This window comes from Oncorhynchus tshawytscha, linkage group LG26 (genome assembly GCF_018296145.1).
Source record: "Oncorhynchus tshawytscha isolate Ot180627B linkage group LG26, Otsh_v2.0, whole genome shotgun sequence".
In the NCBI taxonomy this organism is placed as follows: domain Eukaryota; kingdom Metazoa; phylum Chordata; class Actinopteri; order Salmoniformes; family Salmonidae; genus Oncorhynchus; species Oncorhynchus tshawytscha.
The window spans coordinates 14,174,065-14,194,164 of NC_056454.1; the positions used below are offsets into that span (position 1 = coordinate 14,174,065).

Below are 20,100 nucleotides of genomic sequence, written 5' to 3' on the forward strand. Positions count from 1 at the left end.
TTAACATAAACACATTTAGCATCTCCTGGCTTTCACACACTGATACAGATCTTTGGAACATCTACATTTTTTTTTAAAAGTCAAATAAATCCATGTAATATAGCCTACACCATAACAATAAATCCATTATTTATTTTAGACAGGTCTATGTAGTCTATTTCAGAAGAACAGAATAGCATTGTCTGAGTTGTCCTCATGTTAGGTCCTGATCTGGCTATGCCAGATGGCTGTGGGCAACACTAGTTAATTTAGCAGACAAGATTTGCTTAGAATTCCATGGCATTATTTTATATTGTTTTATCGTATGAAGAACACAAATGAACAAAGCTGAATAAAATAGAAAGGATATTTTCTCCAAATGATTTGAGTGAGCGTGCGCATGCGGCTATTCTGTGTTGAGCGGTTAACAAAGAAACAGGTACTCCTATATGCTTAATTTACAGTTATTTATGTAACTTTAGTTGTTAGACAAATGTTGGGCTATATGTTTTGTACATTCTAAGGCTGCGTGATGCGACTCCAATGATAATTTGAAAGAAGTTGCATGAAAGGCATAAGCTCTGCTTTGTTTTTTTGCTCAGGCTGTACAAACTGCAATAGTCTCTCATTAACAATTTGACGAACACTTAATAATGCCTCGAATTTCCCGGCTGCATCCCCTTTGTGCAGCCGTAATGCCCCCTAAAAAAATCCATGTCTTTTGTGGTCAGTGGCCATTGTGTCCTTGGGCTGAATATAATAATTATAATTCCCTTCTCCCGGCTGTGTGCCGAAGCACCTCCCATTCACATTGCTCTCAGTCACTTGATTGGGCCTTTTCACAGGCTACAAGTGAAGACAGACACATTGGGGACGCAACTGCTCGAGTCCTTATCTAATTCCCGAGGCGCATATTGAAGATATTGGAAGAACTGTCCACATTTAATTTTCGTTAGCCAACAAGATGAGTAAGTCTAACAAACAGCAAAATCACTAGCCTATGTCAATCTTCTATCCCTCATAGTACAAAAGTTGACCTATTTTATTCTGTGTGAGAAATACATATTCTAAACATAGTCTGGGACAGTTGTGGGATGCGATAGATCCCAAATTAATACAAACCACTAGCATCAAAAAAACTGTTTTAAGCAATGAGCCTAATGCAACAGATGAGAATGTTTAACTTAAAATGTTGATAAACTACTAGGCTGTTTCTTCACATTATAAGCGCAGCAATGTGCACACAGCAGCAGGCTATAAGCGCAAATGTTCCATTAGCAGGAAAACACCATTCTCAAAAGTGACCACAAATGTGATTATTCATGTAATGCTTTTATTATAAAGGTGCATTTTTATGGTGAAAATGATCTTCCCCAAACTTGAAACTCACACGCTAAGAAGTTATTTGGCCACTTTAGTTGTGATACAAACCTTATCAAAACATATAGGCCTATGAGCTAGGCTACATGAGGTGTGCGACTATGATTTGAAAAGTCACACAAAAAAAAGCATGCGCTGTTTGCCTTAAGCTGGGCATCATTCACAAGTGATAAGCTAATATTGTCACCCATCACACTATTTTTGATTTAATCTTGACTTTACATATACAAAATAATATATGTGTGAAATTTGTTTTTAGTTATAATTCACCATTATCAATGCACCTGTCTCGAAATAGAGGCAGCGGAACAAAATACATGTAATCTATGCACTTAAATAGAGAATGAAGAACCCTTTTCCCGTGGTTCATTTTCATGCCAGCCAGATAGGCTATACTCCTGTTTTAAAGAGAAGCAATGTGCTTAACATTAGGAAAGCTGAGAAATAAATATAGTAGGCCTAGCCTATAGAAAGCTGATGGGATCCTCCTCTTTTAATAGAGGCCATCACTCTGTTTTCTCACGCAAATACATAGCCTATAGAAATGTTGCGCAACATGAGCTCAAGGGCTCTAATGAAGTGTTTGATTAGATTTTCGAATACATTTGCATTAATGTGATTAGAGGGACAATAGAGTGCGGAGTACCAGGCAGTTAGCAAGCTTGGTAGGCTACTAATGACCATCAGCAGCATCAGAGCTTGGAGAATCATAATTACCGTGACTAAACGGTCACGTGGAATTTGACTGCTGTCACGACTCGTGACCGGCAATGTGGCGGTAATACGGTCCCTGTAACAGCCCTAGTCACGGCCAGAAGTGAACACTTACTGCAGTTCGCCTCGTCTGACCCGTCACGGCAGTCCATGACCTGATCACAGTGCTGGGTCCGGTTATAACAGGCACTGTTGGCACACCTCATCTCTGTACACTCACGGTAGTCTGAGAGGGAAATAAACATGACAAATCATACCAGACTGACATAGAACAAACCCATCTGTGGAATATTCAAAGAACATCAGGCATAAGCATCAAATCATTTCCTCAAAGAGGTGCATAATGCTTTCCCTTTCAAATGTCAAATGTCTCTACTCGTCTTAAACATTTCTCAAACATGACATTTCTCCAATGTCAGTAGTCTTAACGCATTCCTATATACAGTTCTCAAGTACTCAAGTGCTAACACAACTATGCAATTAGCCAAATGTAACAGTCTGCTGCTAGCAGATCATTAACTTAGCTGCTGCGTTGGCAGCTCTAACCCCCTTTTAATCTCATTAACAGTAGAAAATATACCCTTAAATGCTCCCCCATGAAGTCACGTTGGCAATTCACCTCTGAAATATAAAGCTTTGTACGTAATTATGGCAAACGGGCTCGGCCTGTAATGGCGCAAAAAAAAAATATGCTAAAATCTAATGGGAGGATAAAACACTTACAGTAAGTTTTCTATTAGCGCCACAAACAGCCTTGGCTTTTTTTTCTGCCATTGTGAGATGACCAAAGTGTGCAGTGCTGTGAGTCTAACATTTCGGCACAATAATGGAATAGCAGCTGAACTTCAGCTTGACTAATCCCCAAGGAATCTGCAATCAACCTCTGACAACAAGAAGCATATTGTGGCCATTCTGTCAGTCAGCAAGCCTCTTAATCTTACAAATTGATTAAAATGCCACAGGAGCCTGAGGGAAGAAGGTAAGTAAGCCACACTGGGGAACTTACGGCAGTCTCTCTCGTCAGCCCCGTCCGCGCAGTCGGGCAGCCGGTCACACCTGTACTCCCCTGGGATGCAGGCCCCATTGGTGCAGCTGAACTGCCCACTGGAGCACGTCCTACCAGCTGCAGAGAGATTGAGGAGCAGCTTAACCACAAGTGTAGCATTTTTCTAACCCTTAATTGCCTTTGTCATTGATTTTTGGGTTAACATTTGTGGCACCTGTCACACTGGTGAAAATTCTAAATAAAATAGGTTGTACACTGTATGGTCTACACAGTACTTGTGTATTGATTTCATCTACTGTAGAAAGTGTGAGAACTTACGACAGTGGTGTCTCTCATCTGAGCCATCCTCACAGTCCTCTTCGTCGTCACAAACCCAGACATCTGGGACACACTCCCCGTCACTCAAGCACTGGAAATGACTCTCATCGCATGTTACAAGGGCTGAGGACACACACAGCACATCCAATATTAGTCTGCACACTCTCAGCAACAACACTCAATACGTAGGTGAAGGTCTAAGTAAGACAACGCCAGTTGATTCTTACACAAGATGCTTATACGAAGCAACACTTTTGCTGCTCTTTAACAGGGAAATGTGAGTAAATGGGACAAATCCTGTTAGAGTGTAAAGGGAGAGGTTCAGTGTGCAGCTCAGTCCACTGTAAGAGGATAAGTTACTCACGGCAGTCAGCTTCATCAGAATCGTCTACACAGTCTAACGTTCCATCACAATGCCAGTGCTGTGGGATGCATCGGCCTGTCCCACACCGGAACTGCCCCGTCTCACAACCTTCATACAGGAGACACAATATTACTAAAGTTAACTTCGAAAGTTATCTTCATTCCATATTTTAGACCAATTCTCAAATCTTATTTTGTAATACCTTCCGTCCCCAGGTGCATAATTCTTCATGATCTTGATCATGTGTATTTCTAAACTAGGTCAGAAATAAGAAATAATTTCCTGTCAAATTTTCCCTCTCTTCTATAGTTAGCCCAATAAATAGTAGGAACTCTTTGTGTCTCTTATCAAAACATCTAAACCGTGTTGGGTGCGTTTGGGAATGTCTCTTATTGATGAAGCATGGTGTTAACAGCATCGACAGGGACTGGAGATGAGCGTGCCAGCCATCCTCAAAACAGTTACACAACCCTCAGCACACTCATCCCAAGCTTCCTTTTGATGTTCTCACTGAGTGGCATCTGAGGAGATAAGGTACCCCCACTCTACCTTCCCTGACGTTTTCCAGGAGATATCAACTGAAGCAGCATAGTTCAGTGGCAGAGCGCTCCGTCAGACCCGTCCGAATTGGAATGTACAATTCTCATTGTCTCTCTCTGACAACCTGATTTATGGTGCATGCTGTTCCTTGTCGGAAATGTAATTGGGATAAATAGTGGTACCAGGTGGTACCGCAACCCTTAAGCCCAAATTCTTTGCTGGGGGAGATGCAAGGTGGTGGTTGGTGGTGCATGTCTGTGGTTGGTGGTCTACAGTGTCTTATCGACTACCTTGAATCACAGTCCCTGCTCGGTCAAATATGTGCCGAAGTGAAGGGTTTGACATTGCGTCAACACCTCAGTTGCAAAACAAACTGAAGACATTGTTCGAGAAACAAACAACACTGAGAAATACAACCAGTAATACAAATACCCCTCTGTTTTATTTCCAATCTATAAATCAAACACTGCCATCCGACCAATCAAATTACACACAAAACACAAACATATATATTTTTAAACAACAGATTTTTGGATACTGATTCATGACCGTTTTTCACATAACATAAACGTGTCAATGGGCGATATCCATCAATCATATGTTATGCATGTATTGTGACTCCTAGAAGCAAATATGCAAGTAATCAGCTATTTCCATTGCATCAGCTAGCTGTGCCATCACCAGTCAGCATGTGCATTGGGTTTCTACTAGCACAACCTTTCACGTGGTGCTTCTCTCCCACTCCAGCTATCAACAGACGACTTCAAATTCCAATGGCATAGGAGCATGTTCCATGATAAGGACATGCAAAACAAGAAGACAGTGGTCCATTGCAAACAAAAAGAAAACCGACATGTTGAAAATATAGCTGCTGGACAATTTTGTACGAGAAAAAGGATTTTCAATCCGGCCACACCCATCTAGGCCTAACGCTAAACATGAGCTTTCATGAGATAAGGCACTGAACTAAGCATTGGTATGATGTCATCCTTTGATCTTGTGCTGATAAATTGAAATCTCTTGGGAAACTACTGCCTTTTCCGTCTTCTTCTCATTTAAAATTAAAATAAACTGATACGGCGTCGGTTGAACAGGTTCTACTGACATTTATCCTTTAGCAGGATGTAGAGACACCAGGAGCTATTCAAGGATAAGATGGAATTGTTGGACACTGACATTAAGAGTCTGCCTACTTAATTAAAGAACAAGTCTGGCAAAGTATTTACTAGAGGTCGACCGATTCATCAGAATGGCCGATTAATTAGGGCCGATTTCAAGCTTTCATAACAATCGGAAATCGGTATTTTTGGACACCGATTTGGCTTTTTTTTTTACACCTTTATTTAATCTTTATTTAACTAGGCAAGTCAGTTAAGAAAACATTCTTATTTTCAATGATGGCCTAGGAACGGTGGGTTAACTGCCTCGTTCAGGGGCAGAATGATAGATTTTCACCTTGTCAGCTCGGGGGATTCAATCTTGCAACCTTACAGTTAACTAGTCCAACGCTCTAACCACCTGATTACATTGCACTCCACGAGGAGCCTGCCTGTTACGCGAATGCAATAGAAGCCAAGGTAAGTTGCTAGCTAGCATTAAACTTATCTTATAAAAAACAATCAATCAATCATAATCACTATTTAACTATACATGGTTGATGATATTACTAGTTTATCTAGCGTGTCCTGCGTTGCATATAATCGATGCGGTGCGTATCGTTGCTCCAATGTGTACCTAACCATAAACATCAATGCCTTTCTTAAAATCAATACACAGAAGTATATATTTTTAAACCTGCATATTTAGCTAAAAGAAATCCAGGTTAGCAGGCAATATTAACCAGGAGAAATTGTGTCACTTCTCTTGCGTTCATTGCACGCAGAGTCAGTGTGTATGCAACAGTTTGGGCTGCCTAATTTGCCAGAATTTTATGTAATTATGACATAATATGGAAGGTTGTGCAACGTAACAGGAATATTTAGACTTATGGATGCCACGCGTTGGATCAAAGACGGAATGGTTCCGTATTTCACTGAAAGAATAAACGTCTTGTTTTCGAGACAATAGTTTCCGGATTCGACCATATTAATGACCTAATGACCATATTTCTGTGTGTTATTATGTTATAACTAAGTCTATGATTTGATAGAGCAGTTTGACTGAGCGGTGGTAGGCACCAGCAGGCTCGTAAGCATCCATTCAAACAGCACTTTCGTGCGTTTTGCCAGTTTTGCTCTGCAAGGGCCACGGCTTTTGTGGAGCGATGGGTAACGCTGCTTCGAGGGTGGCTGCTGTCGATGTGTTCCTGATTCGAGCCCAGGTAGGAGCGAGGAGAGGGACGGAAGCTATACTGTTACACTGGTAATACTGAAGTGCCCATAAGAACATCCAATAGTCAAAGGTATATGAAATACAAATGGTATAGAGAGAAATAGTCCTATAATTCCTATAATAACTACAACCTGGGAATATTGGGAATATTGGGAATATTGAAGACTCATGTTAAAAGGAACCATCAGCTTTCATATGTTCTCATGTTCTGAGCAAGGAACTTAAACGTTAGCTTTCTTACATGGCACATATTGCACTTTTACTTTCTTCTCCAACACTTTGTTTTTGCATTATTTAAACCAAATTGAACATGTTTCATTATTTATTTGAGGCTAAATTGATTTTATTGATGTATTATATTAAGTTAAAATAAGTGTTCATTCAGTATTGTTGTAATTGTCATTATTACAAATAAATGTTAAAAATCGTCCGATTAATCGGTATTGGCTTTCTTTGGTCCTCCAATAATCGGTATCGGTATCGGCGTTGAAAAATCATAATCGGTCAACCTCTCAACCTTCCAATATGACCAGTACTGGACCAAACGCCAAAAGCCAAGGGAAATGTTCCTTCCTCGTCAAACAGACATACAACGTAACGAATTGACTTGGAAAACCTCAGCCCATTCAGTTGACAAATGTTGCGCGAGCAGGCACTTTATTAAAGGCGAGCCAGAAGTTGATCATCTCTTTCATGTAATGTGCTCTTCAAAGATGACTCACTTCCACTTCAGTTGTGGGGTCACGACTGTGCTAAAAGCCTTGTGAGGGGCATCTCATATCATGAGGTCTGGTCTCAGATTAATTAGCCGACACCACCAAACTGCTTTTAAACTACGCCAGCCAAAGGGGCTTCATATTTAACTAATTCAGCAGCCAATGGAGAAGCAAGCTTTTTCCCTGCTCAGTTTACTAATGATAAAATTGCTTCCCCATTAGCTCAAAGAGTGCCTTTGTTGGGAGGAAATGATCCGGGAGGTTTCAGCATCATCTGTAACGTGCAGGTAAGACAAACGGCGCATACAGTATCGGAGCGGCACAGTGACACCACTGAAAGACATTTGGGTTTATCTCTGTACCCCTGAACAGACATTCAGTGGTCTAATGCTCAATGCCATTATGATCATTATAAGATCAACTCTGAATATGTCATATTTGACAATGTATGGTAGATATCAGACAAATAAAACCATGTTCACTCCTTGCTTGACCCACAAGTAGGATTGCATATCAATGTCCACCAGTTTATCAACATAACAAACCAACATATTTTTCAAAAGAGCAAAATATTAAAAGTGTCTTTAAGCATCAATGGACTTCAAGTTCAGAGGAAGGACTCCTGAGGCCTCCTAGCAACAATGGACTTCAAGTTCAGAGGAAGGACACTCCTGAGGCCTCCTAGCATCAATGGCGATGTTCATAATCCCTGTTCATAATCCCTGTCTGCTATGCATTAGGTTAACAGCTTTCAACAACCTTTGCCAAAGGGAAACCAATCTTCTGAGACATTCAAATGAAGCCAGTGTTTCCTGACAGTATCAGTTCTGGGAAAGGTGACTGGCAGACTAAAGTGGACTTTTAAATGAATGTGAGCTGCTCTTACATTCAGCCATATTTTTTGTTAAAGTCATTTGACTAACTATTCCTTCAGGAATAAATTGGTAAATAGTTGTTCTTTTTTAAAGCCAAAATGTAATAACAATTTGACTATGTCAGTCAATTACTTTTAAAATAAAGTTAAGAGAAAAGTGGCCAAAATGATGCAAATAAGCTCTTAAGAATGTGGTGTCTAAGGATTGGTACTTTTTCGTTAGTGTCTTTGTTTAGCCTGTTTTGTTTAGTTTGGTGTTTTCTTTTTGTCCCTCTCTCTGACCACGTCTTTTGTAATTAGCCATCTTAAACCCACAGCAGGCGAGAACCCTACACTATCCACAGAGAAAGATAAGGGCGCCCTACTACTGCCAAACAAAGAGGAGCAGCAGAGGAATTTTCATTAGAATGAAGCCTGCCAATGCCTCAGACCCCACTGTGAAATCACAATGGCACAATGGAAGAGCCAGCAGGGCTTCAACCTCATAACTGGAAGTGTCACCACGCCAAATGGACTATGGAGAGGGATAGCAGAATGCAGAATACAGTATAGCTTCCTACAAAAAAACACAAGTTTAACTGAACCCCCCACCCCTTCCCAAAAACATCTCTTTCCAATCATGTGGGGGCCCTGAGAGAGTTGTAGCCTCTTTCATCAAAACCGCCTTGTTTTTGTGCGTCCCCTCGCACTCTCTGAATGTGTGTCTAGAAAACGGCTGGCAGCGCGGAGCGCTGGATCCGTCCATGCTGTTAGAGCGAAGTGCTCCTGCTCCATTTCATATGGAAATCAATTCAACAGAATGCAGTCAATTGCTGAACAACTGACTTTGGCTCTTGCTGCCACACACAAAACAGAGAAAAGCCCAAGGGAGTTTGGTATTGGCATGGGTACAAAAGGAGGCAAGAAATAGTGAGTGAGGAATGAAGCTGTACTTCTAATTCTAACTTGAAAAAAACCCGTATAACGTTTTAACACATTTGTAAGGCTAGATTTGAAAAAAAAAGCAACAGAGATGGAGATGTTACACTGCACTTCTGCAGGAGGTCAAATGGTTTTGTTCGCACTGCCTCTGACAAACTGTCACTCAACACAACATGAGCATTGTTAGCCTAAACCTTGCACCCTATGCATCACATAACAGTCTGGGACCTGGGTTGAGACTGCTGTATAATGGGAAAGGATTAGCCCTTCGTTTGAGTCAACTGTGCTAACTTCTGTTCCCCTTTCCAGTACAGCGTTAACGTTGCTCATGGATTTAGACCGGAAAAGGCCGCAGCATCTTTAAGATTTAGCACGCACATGCTGGCCAAGGTTTTCTGTGCCTTGTAAAACTTCAACAGCAACCCGCAAGTGTTTTTTTGTAGTGCTATAAAACAAAATTAACTAATAATAGGTTAGGCTCAATGAATGTGAGCAACTGAAAACACCTATTTGAGTTAGTAGGAGGAAATGTTAATTAGTCAACCCCATATCCCCCTGTACTAGATCACGTGTGTGACACGTTGAACATCTTGTTCATCCTAGTTAATTGTATGTATTTTTTCTAAATAAATCACGCTTGTTTTTCACAAGATCCTGAATGACCAACGTTGTTTGGCAAATGATTGAGGTTTGAAAGGCATTTAGCCCCAATATTCAAGCAATTAACCTGCAAAAACATGTTTTGAACGGCCACAATCAAATCAAATTGTATCAGTCACATACACATATTTAGCAGATGTTATTGCGGGTGTAGCGAAATGCTTGCCACCAAGTCCAGTTCATTTTGTTACCTATTATTGTAACATTAAATCACCCTACAAGTGTGTCACACTAACCATTATTTCAACACAGGCGTTTTACAACACTTTTAAAGCCTCTTGATAATAAGCCACAAAAGACTGTCTGTCACACATTAAATGATCATCAAGTTGAGCCACATTAGCATTTTTTAAATTACATTTAACCTTTATTTAACTAGGCAAGTCAGTTAAGAACAAATTCTTATTTACAATGACGGCCTACCGGGGAACAGTGGGTTAACTGCCTTGTTCAGTGGCAGAATGACAGATTTTTACCTTGTCGGCTTGGGGATTCAATCCAACAACCTTGCGGGTTTCTGTCCCAACGTGCTAACCACTAGGCTACCTGCTGCCCCAGCTTTGGAGAAACTTTGACAGGGCAAAAATGAGTGTGAACACTATCCCTGGAGGACCCAGTGGAAATTAGGCTCAATGGATTAAAGAAAGTAACCTGTCCTCCAAGCCCCTTTTTGTAATTTCCTCTCAAACGCATGCTGGATGAATCTGGATTAAATCAACCATTCCTGCCTCAAATTTCTGAGGAGATCAACAAGTGCCATGATGCAAAACTGCAGAAGATGCAGGATGTGCATGAGGCCTGTTGCTAGTCGATGCAGTTAAAACGTGGTATATACTGAAACAGACGACTTTGATTACCTGTTGACTTCGATGTCTTTTTAAACTACGAATGACACAAAATATTTTGGTACACCATTGTTCATTTCTAAGGGACAAGCCTCCAAATTACTAACATGAAAACGCTGGCAAAGCCCTGATTTGATTCAATATTATAATTAATTCTGGCGAAGACCATGCTCATAGCCTCGGCTTGTAGAGATCACTTCTATATTATGGACTAAAAAATGCCACTGGATAATTTCAATTATTACATTTGATTGAGATATGTGTTTTTTATTTATTTTTAAATGTCATACTTTCTTATTTTGTATTGCCTTGGAATGTACAGTAGCCTTTATAGTGCAATGCAGCTATAAAAAAATAAAAATAAAGAAGAAACATACAGCCTATTTAGCCTGGGATGGTTCCATGTGAGGTTGTAAGAACTTTCCCCTTGAAGTTTACATACACTCTTTTGCCTGTTGTTGCTTAGGTAGAAATAGTCACTTTCAGCAGCAGCTGCAGCGTAATTAGTTGCTTGATTCACACTAAGGAGATTACATACTAAGGGTTGAGCAAAAAGAAAGCAGATTACAATTTGAGCAGTAGGGTATAGGCTACTCTAGTATGCAAGAGACAAAGATAACAGTATTCCAGATCTATCAAACAAGGTGTATGACTAGTTTCTACAACATTTTAAGGAAAATGGGTCCTTGAATTAAGGCTATATAATTAGTTATCATCTATAAAGGTTTGCACTAGGCAAGCCGTTGAGTTCCTCTGAATAAGATTTGTACCAGTAGCTTGCAGTCCACACAGATTGTCTGCAAGTCACATGCTCACTTCTGTTACCTAGCAACGACAAAGCTCAGGCAAAAGTTCTCCAAGAGAGATCTTCAAATCGTCGGAGGCAGGCTTTGTGCTCAATACAAGCTTTAATAATGTTTAGAGTGGAATAGTTTTGTTAAATAAGTCAAATATTGTAAATTAAATTAAATTAATTCTGTATTTATTGGTTGCAAAAAAAATATGTGTAGTGCTGGGGAAATAACTGGCCAAGGAGTTGGTAAGATTTGACTAAATAAATTCAGATTTTTTTATATAGAAAGTGCACATCACTTGATAAAAATATAAATGTATGTTTTGTCACATACACTGAACAGGTGCAGTGAAATGTGTTGTTTTACAGGTCAGCCGTAGTAGTACTGTGGCACTGTAGCAAAATAGGGTTAAATGTCTTGCTTAAGGGCACATCAACAGATTTGTCACCTTGTTGGCTTAGGTATTCGAACCAGAGACCATTCAGTTACTTACTGGCCCAATGCTCTAACCGCTAGTGCCTATCACTTAAAATTGGCCAAGCATTGTACAAACATGGCTAAATAGCTTGTTTTTGACTTATAGATAGCCAAATTAGATGATTGTTTGTCTATCAACATCTTAGCTGAGTAAAATATGTCTTCAAAAAACAACCCCAATAACTACAAATCAGGCCACTCTACCAGATAGGGGTTATTGGTGTCTATGTACAAGTGGTTGACATTTTCTCATCAAGGGCAGATATAGGCTACACAAACAACTATCAGCAGGTTCACAATGAAGTGATGAGTTTAGGATACTCTTACCTTGTGAATGACAGCGGAAAGTACAGAAAATCAATATAACAACAAGTTTTGCAAGTACTGCTCTCCACATTCTGATGCTGGGTCCCGGCTGGTCCGTCCAGCTCCTCATGAAGCCGGGCAGATGGAGGTGCTCTAGGGACTGAGATGCTGTTGCTTGCCTCTCTCTTTTTTGTCCCGCTAGTTGATGAAAAGGGGCGTACACAAAGCCAGAGACGGTCGCTCCCCCAACCCTGGCCCTGCTGATAAAACCCTTAAACCGCGCGCCCTGGAATCTGCATAATTCCATTGCCCGGGGTGTCTCATCTACACGTGATTTGACATTGCGTTGTCCATCAGACAGCTAGGTAGGCCCTAATGGTGGCAACATTAGTGAAATAATAACGCAGCATTTTGTTGTTTAAACATCTATAATAATTACTCTCGATGTAAATCAAAACAACATGGGTTAGCCTAAAATAGCCCATTCGCAAATAATTCCCTGGAAACCTTTATTTTTTACAATGCTGAATTGAAAGATTTATGTCCTAGGTCTTAAACATGTATTTATTTACTGTTTATCTATTTACTATTTATTTAGTAGCCTATTTGATTAACTCAGCAGCAGGCAAATAAGAAACACAACTGTTGCTCTTCTTCCACCATGCTCACATGATCTTTCACATCCAGTGAATGATGTCTAAAATGAATAAGACAATTATTTGTCATAAAAGTAAAAATAAACGAATCAATTATAGGTTATGTTGTTGCCAGAGCATTGTTGAATGTTATTTTTTGTTCTGACTGAAAGGACTCAACGTTATTCAGCTTCAGGGTGACCTTGGTGTGTTGGTACGGGAATACACCGGGGTCAAGGCTCGCCTCAATTACATGGGGGGCACTGGGGCAGGATCATCATTTCAAGGCCCAGATCATGATAAATGGCCAAAAAAAAAGCTGCAAAATGAGATGAAATCGACTAATCAATAAATATAGGCCTGCAAATTGGATCACTATTTAACCCTGTAAATGACTGCCTAATAAGCACATACTTTAGGTCTGCAAGCAAGGTTTCACCCAATAAATCCATTGAATGTCCCAAAATGGTTTGATTTGAAATATAAACTGTGCCTCAAGCCTTGCACTTTCGCTCCTTTTCTTAAAAAATCAGGTTTTGATGTGCTGGGTATCATGCATAGCCTAATACATTTTATTGTTTTTGTACTCCTCGATATCTATCTATTTGTATACATTGCTTTTAAATATTGGTGTTACGGAAATAACGAAGGATTTGGGTCTGGGACCATGTTTGCGAGCCACTTTAGATGGGCCTCACGTTTCGATGTGTAGCATGCAAAGCCACTTATGAGAGGCGCAGCAGCCCCATCATGTGGTGCAGAGGAGGAGATTCCACCTGCGGCGCACCGTTTAATGTTTCATCTGCAACACTTCCGAACAATGCAACATAGGATTCCCTTTTCCATTTCCCTTGTGCATTTGTGTCGAGCTGTATAATTCCGTGGCTCATGTCTTTAGGCACAAGCCAATTAGCCAAATAAATACATACAAAATCAACTACGTTATTATAAATGTAACAATTCTGGTCAAACATGATTAATGTTGGTGTGTGCCACCGCACACTAAGAAATGGTGCGAGGAAATGTAAAGATGGGAGGGGAGAAAATGGTTTCCGGTAGGCAACTGAAATGACAGTTGCCAGTAGCAACAGCTGAAACTTTGCGGCTCTCCGACAAGACCCGTTGTAAAAGACTCGTTGAAGTAGTAGCGTTAAGTGAACGATACTGATTTACGCATCTCGAAGCTCGTATACCTTTTTCTAAAGGCAGTCGACATGGCATCACCCCACAGAAGTCCAAAAGACTTAAGGAAGATGATAAGAGAGACCAAACAGGTAAGAAACGTTACCAGGTTATTATAATTTCAAGAAACGTCGACGTCCGACTCTGCCAGATACAAGCTACTGTAGCTAGCTAGCTAACGTTAACCATCTAATTTACTCGTCAACATTAGCAGTAAAGCACGCTTTGTTTTGCATTATTTAGCCACCTGTGTGTGTGGATATCTGAAGTCCGCATGGCCAATCTTATGGGAATATACGTTTAATTTCCTTCGAATTAAAACAAGATTGCATTGCAATGAACAATGTATAGCTAGCTAATTGACTGACAGACTGATTATCTGCTGTTCACTTGCTCCAGGTTGCTTGCACTTGCAGACGGTATATGTTTGCTACAATGTTACAAATGATTGGAAGCAAATTGTTTTCCCGTGGAACTTGAGTCTCAGTGGAAGTAAAATGTTGCAATGTTGGTGACAGCAGGGATGCGAGGTTGGAAGGAAACTTTGGTTTGGGAGGGGTCAACATAACATAACATTTTGGTTCGTGTAAAATGCATGTGGTGCAACTCTACATGGTAGTTGAGGTTCTTGGATGATCGGCTGGATGTGCCACAGAGAGTCGAGTAGACATGGTCGTCACTAGTTACCATGCCTATTAAAACAATATTCTTCTTAAAATGGGATTTTAAAGGTAGCCTTAACGAACCACACGGGTAACCTCATGCCTAACCTTAAATGAAGACCAAAACGCAGATTGTTACGATATAGACCATTTTATTTTCCACCATAATTTGCAAATTCATTCATTAAAAATCCTACAATGTGATTTTCTGGATTTTTTTCTAATTTTGTCTGTCATAGTTGAAGTGTACCTATGATGAAAATTACAGGCCTCATCTTTTTAAGTGGGAGAACTTGCACAATTGGTGGCTGACTAAATACTTTTTTGCCCCACTGTACATTTCACATGACTTATTTTTCTCCTCCAGGACATGGACGATGTCCACAAGTCTTTGGAGAAACTGCGTGGCCTTTCCCTGGAGGAGAGGACAGAGTCAGGGATGCTGCGGTCAAGGATAGACGAGCAATCGAGTTTGATTTGCATTTTGAAACAAAGAGCAGACGACATGCTTCTTCGTTGTCAGGCTCTGGAGAGGATCAACTCTGAGTTAGAAGACCTGAGAGCAGACGTACAGACCGAACTTGACAAGGAAAAGAAGAGATCCATGCAGTTAGAGCAAAGGTTTATGGATCTGGCAGCCAACCATCAGGAGCTGATACATTTCAAGGACGAGTACAAAAGACAGAATGCCAAACTAAAACAGGAGAACGAACGACTTCAGGAAGAGAACGAGAAACTTTTCTCTAAAGACTTACAAGACAAAGAAGCAGTTGTTTTGAAACTAACACAAGAACTGAGAGACCTTGCTGAGCAACATAGAAGTCTTGATAATGAATATCAGTAAGAATGTACCATTTGTTTTTCTATTTAAATTTATGGCTGCATTTAGTGAATGTAGACGGACTTCATCCGATTGTTCAATGTAGGAGTGTTATAACAATAGGTATATATTTTTTCCCAACAGGGGAAAAACAACTGGGTTCAAGACCAAACTTAAAGGGCTCATGGATCTCCATCATACTAAGGAGGCGTCCTTACAAGGTGAATTGCATGATGCTCAAAGACAGCTGAGCAATGCAGTGGAGATGTGCACAGGTGAGTTTGGCTGTATAATTCTGTTTCCCAAAACATCTGTCCTAAATGACAAATATGACCACTTTTCTGATGTCTCTTGACCAGAACTTGATCAACAGCTTAAAAAAGCAAGAGAAAATGATTCATTGAAAGGGACAGAGATGCAGAAAAAAATGGAGGTCTTGGCCAAGGAAAAAGACAAATTCTTGGATCTCTCGATGCAAAGGGGGAAACTAATACAGGTAATGCATAACATCATTTTTTAAAAACAGAATGGCAGTTTTAACTACACATGGAAGCAGTTAATCTAATTCATAATATTTCTGCCTTTTGAAAGGATAAACAGGTGGAAATCCAGCAGTTGGAGACAAAAAGGCAAGAGGTGGAAAAAAACAGGGCTGCTGCAGAAGAAAGGTATATAATGGTTTAAAGGCCCAGTGCAGTCAAAAATGTGATTGCCTGTGTTTATATATATATATATATATATATATTTCCACACTATGAAGTTATAATACTGTGAAAATTATGATGATGCCCGTTTAGTGTAAGAGCTGTTTTGGTGGGATGGAGATTTGGCCTGCTTGGTGACATCACTAGGTGGTAAATTAGTTCAAAAGAATAGAACAATAATAGTGTTCCAAATCTCTCCCCTCTCATGCCACTCCCAGACAGTCCTAGTAAAATTCTTGCTTGCGAAATTGCTCTTGCTAAGAAGCTATTTGTGGTTCTTTTTGATGATTTTGATTGAAAACAATCACAGGAAGGTTACCCAGAAATGATTTGATATTGAGATTTTTTTTTAAACGGCTGCACTGGGCCTTTAAAATGCAGTCCAATAGTGGCACATATAATGTACAGTCTGTATATTAAATATGTCTCTGCTTTAGGTTTGAAAGAGAGGCAGCTGTGGTGAACACTAATTTGAAAGTCAAAGAACTCCAGCATGCTCTTGATCAGTCTGTGAACACTTGCAACAAGCTGAAGAAGGTTAGTTGAAATGTGGAAATAAACAATGATGTATATAAAACCTGGATTGCTAATGCTATGTATTGGCGATTGAGAGGCTTTGAAGACACCGGTCGGCCATATTGCACTCCCCAGTCCTCCATAGCAAGGAATCAATGGAATTCTACAGTATTTCAATTAAATGTATAAAGGACAAAATTACATATATTTATGTATTTTTTGTTGTAGTGGGGACAGTACAATTAGTCATCTCTTAAATGTATACTTTAAATAAAATGTTTTTCAATTTGTTTCTATTTTATGTTTATCTTATAAAATATAATTTAGAAGTATCCATTAAGGTGTCTGTAACAGAATACATGTGACAAAAATGAATGTAGACATTAATAAATGCATTTCTATAGCTTCCAAAATATTTTTTTATAATGTTGGGGGAGTGCCAAGATGGAGGCACGGTGTCTTCAACACACCACCGTCTAATTAGTCATCTAGTGTATATATAAATCATTGGGATAAACTGACATTGCAATATTGCAAAAGAGCTGCTATAGAAGTTCTATCGTGCTCAATTGTATACAATTATTTCATAGGATTTTGAAGCCTATAAAAACCACAGCACTGACCTACTTGAAAAGGAAAAGGAGTTAAATGCCAAGCTGCGCCATATGATTGGCTAAGACTACCTACCATTCCATCCACCCATTCACTGATGTAATAAGATAAGAGTATGAATTTGCTTCTTTCCCAGGCCCACCCATGGCTGTGCCCATGCACAGTCATGTGAAATCCATAGATTATGGCCTAATGAATTACTTTCAATTGACAGATTTCCTTATATGAACTGTAACCCAGTAAAATCATTGAAATTGTTGCATGTTGAGTTTATGTTTTTGTTCGGTGTATTTACATTGTGTGCACATGCTTCATGTGATAGAAATCTGAACATACTACCTGTGCTTTGAAAATTTGGATTAATTATAATTTCCTGTAGATATATTGTTTTGAATTCATTCCTACATAATGACTAACCATGCAGACAACTGGAAGAGAAAGTTCAAATGTAATTTTATCCAACATCCAGGCTTGTAGAGGTCCTGAGAGGACCATTTCAAACACAAACACTGAAATGTCCCAGACGGTGGATTTAGAAATTCTTCCGTTTGGTCCCCAGGCAAGTGTGGAGAGAGCGCCTGGGGCTCTGCTGAATGCTTTTAGGGTATTAAACCCTGGCTTAAGAGCTTGCAGAGCCCCGGTGCAGCAGTGTCAGAACCCAACATGGTGAATATGGCTGAAAGTTTAAAAGAGATGGTGCACTGTAACTTTTATAGGGTTAGGGTTAGTGTTAGTTTACATCTCTATCACAAGAGGGCAGTACAGGCTGTGTGTGTGTGTGTGTGTGTGTGCTTTTGACCATTGGAACTTGAACGTGTTGATGTTATCTGGCTAATTATTCTAATTATTAACTATATGCAGTTGAAGTCTGAAGTTTACATACACCTTAGCCAAATGTATTTAAACTCGGTTTCCCACAATTCCTGACATTTAATCCTAGTAAAAAATTCCCTGTCTTAGGTCAGTTACGATCACCACTTAATTTTAAGAATGTGAAATGTCAGAATAATTGTAGAGAGATTTTATTTCAGCTTTTATTTCTTTCATCACATTCCCAGTGGGTCAGAAGTTTATATACAGTCATGGCCAAAAGTTTTGAGAATGACACAAATGTTAATTTCCACAAAGTTTGCTGCTTCAGTGTCTTTAGATATTTTTGTCAGATGTTATTATGGAATACTGAAATATAATTACAAGCCTTTCTTAAGTGTCAAAGGCTTTTATTGACAATTACATGAAGTTGATGCAAAGAGTCAATATTTGCAGTGTTGACCCTTCTTTTTCAAGACTTCTGCAATCCGCAGAGGATTGTTGCCCGAGCCACTTAGTTATCACTTTAGCCTTCTGGCAAGGTGCTCCATAATGCTGAAAAGGGCATTGTTCGTCACCAAACTGTTCCTGGATGGTTGGGAGAAGTTGCTCTCTGAGGATGTGTTGGTAACATTTTTTATTCATGGCTGTTCTTAGGCAAAATTGTGAGTGAGCCCACTCCCTTGGCTGAGAAGCAACCCCACACATGAATGGTCTCAGGATGCTTTACTGTTGGCATGGCATAGGACTGATGGTAGCGCTCACCTTGTCTTCTCCGGACAAGCTTTTTTCCAGATGCCCCAAACAATCGGAAAGGGGATTCATCAGAGAAAATGACTACACCAGTCCTCAGCAGTCCAATCCCTGTGCCTTTTGCAGAATATCAGTCAGTCCCTGATGTTTTTCCTGGAGAGAAGTGGCTTCTTTGCTGCCCTTCTTGACATCAGGCCATCCTCCAAAAGTCGCCGCCTCACTGCGCGTGCAGATGAACTCTCACCTGCCTGCTGCGATTCCTGAGAGAGCTCTGTACTGGTGGTGCCCTGATCCCGCCGTTAAATCAACTTTAGGAGACGGTCCTGGGACTTGCTGGACTTTCTTGGGTGCCCTGAAGCCTTCTTCACAACAATTGAACCACACTCCTTGAAGTTCTTGATGATCCGATAAATGGTTGATTTAGATGCAATCTTACTGGCAGCAATATCCTTGCCTGTGAAGCCCTTTTTGTGCCAAGCAATGATCTGATCACCCTTCATAACATTCTGGAGTATATGCAAATTGCCTTCGTACAAACTGAGGCAGCAGACTTTGTGAAAATGTATATTTGTGTCATTCTCAAAACGTTTGGCCACGACTGTACACTCAATTAGTATTTGGTAGCATTGCCTTTACATTGTTTAGCTTGGGTCAAACGTTTCGGGTAGCCTTCCACAAGCTTCCTTCAATAAGTTGGGTGAATTTTGGCCCATTCTTCCTGACAGAGCTGGTGTAACGGAGTCAGGTTTGTAGGCCTCCTTGCTCGCACACGCTTTTTCAGTTCTGCCCACACATTTTCTATGGGATTGAGGTCAGGGCTTTGTGATGGCCACTCCAGTACCTTGACTTTGTTGTCCTTAAGCCATTTTGCCACAACTTTGTAAGCATGCTTGGGGTCATTATCCATTTGGAAGACCCATTTGCGACCAAGCTTTAACTTCCTGACTGATGTCTTGAGATGATGTGGACATATTGAAGCAACATTTTCTTTCCTCATGATACCATCTATTTTGTGAAGTGCACCAGTCCCTCCTGGAGCAAAGCACCCCCACAACATGATGCTGCCACCCCTGTGCTTCACAGTTGGGATGGTGTTCTTCGGCTTGCAAGCCTCCCCCTTTTTCCTCCAAACATAACGATGGTCATTATGGCCAAACAGTTATATTTTTGTTTCCTCAGAC

The 20,100-nt window shown here is 40.2% G+C and overlaps 2 protein-coding genes across 5 annotated transcripts in view; one reads left to right on the top strand and one right to left on the bottom strand.

Annotated features, from left to right (window-relative positions):
- lrp2a (low density lipoprotein receptor-related protein 2a) overlaps positions 1–12,374 on the bottom strand; it is a 67,044-nt gene extending 54,670 nt beyond the window's left edge. For all 4 annotated transcript variants that reach the window (XM_042306803.1, XM_042306804.1, XM_042306802.1 and 1 more), the window contains exons 1-5: positions 12,247–12,374; positions 3,762–3,869; positions 3,398–3,520; positions 3,080–3,196; positions 2,189–2,299 (exon numbers count right to left, since the gene is read on the bottom strand). In XM_042306803.1, coding sequence (XP_042162737.1) covers positions 2,189–2,299; positions 3,080–3,196; positions 3,398–3,520; positions 3,762–3,869; positions 12,247–12,355 — 568 coding nt within the window. In that variant the 5' untranslated portion in view covers positions 12,356–12,374. The remainder of the gene's footprint in view (positions 1–2,188; positions 2,300–3,079; positions 3,197–3,397; positions 3,521–3,761; positions 3,870–12,246) is intronic.
- Positions 12,375–13,810: 1,436 nt separating this feature from the next.
- zgc:172182 (coiled-coil domain-containing protein 89) lies at positions 13,811–18,322 on the top strand. Its single transcript, XM_024388514.2, has 7 exons — positions 13,811–14,134; positions 15,072–15,544; positions 15,669–15,799; positions 15,884–16,020; positions 16,116–16,192; positions 16,666–16,765; positions 17,335–18,322. The coding sequence occupies exons 1-7, from the start codon at positions 14,075–14,077 to the stop codon at positions 17,419–17,421; spliced, it is 1,065 nt and encodes a 354-aa protein (XP_024244282.1). The 5' UTR covers positions 13,811–14,074; the 3' UTR covers positions 17,422–18,322.
- Positions 18,323–20,100: the final 1,778 nt, after the last annotated feature.

Coding starts and splice junctions, on each gene's coding strand:
- zgc:172182 (XM_024388514.2), top strand. CDS start 14,075: ATGGCATCACCCCACAGAAGTCCAAAAGACTTAAGGAAGATGATAAGA. Junction 15,545..15,668: donor AGTCTTGATAATGAATATCA/GTAAGAATGTAC, acceptor TTTTCCCAACAG/GGGAAAAACAACTGGGTTCA. Junction 16,021..16,115: donor AAAGGGGGAAACTAATACAG/GTAATGCATAAC, acceptor GCCTTTTGAAAG/GATAAACAGGTGGAAATCCA.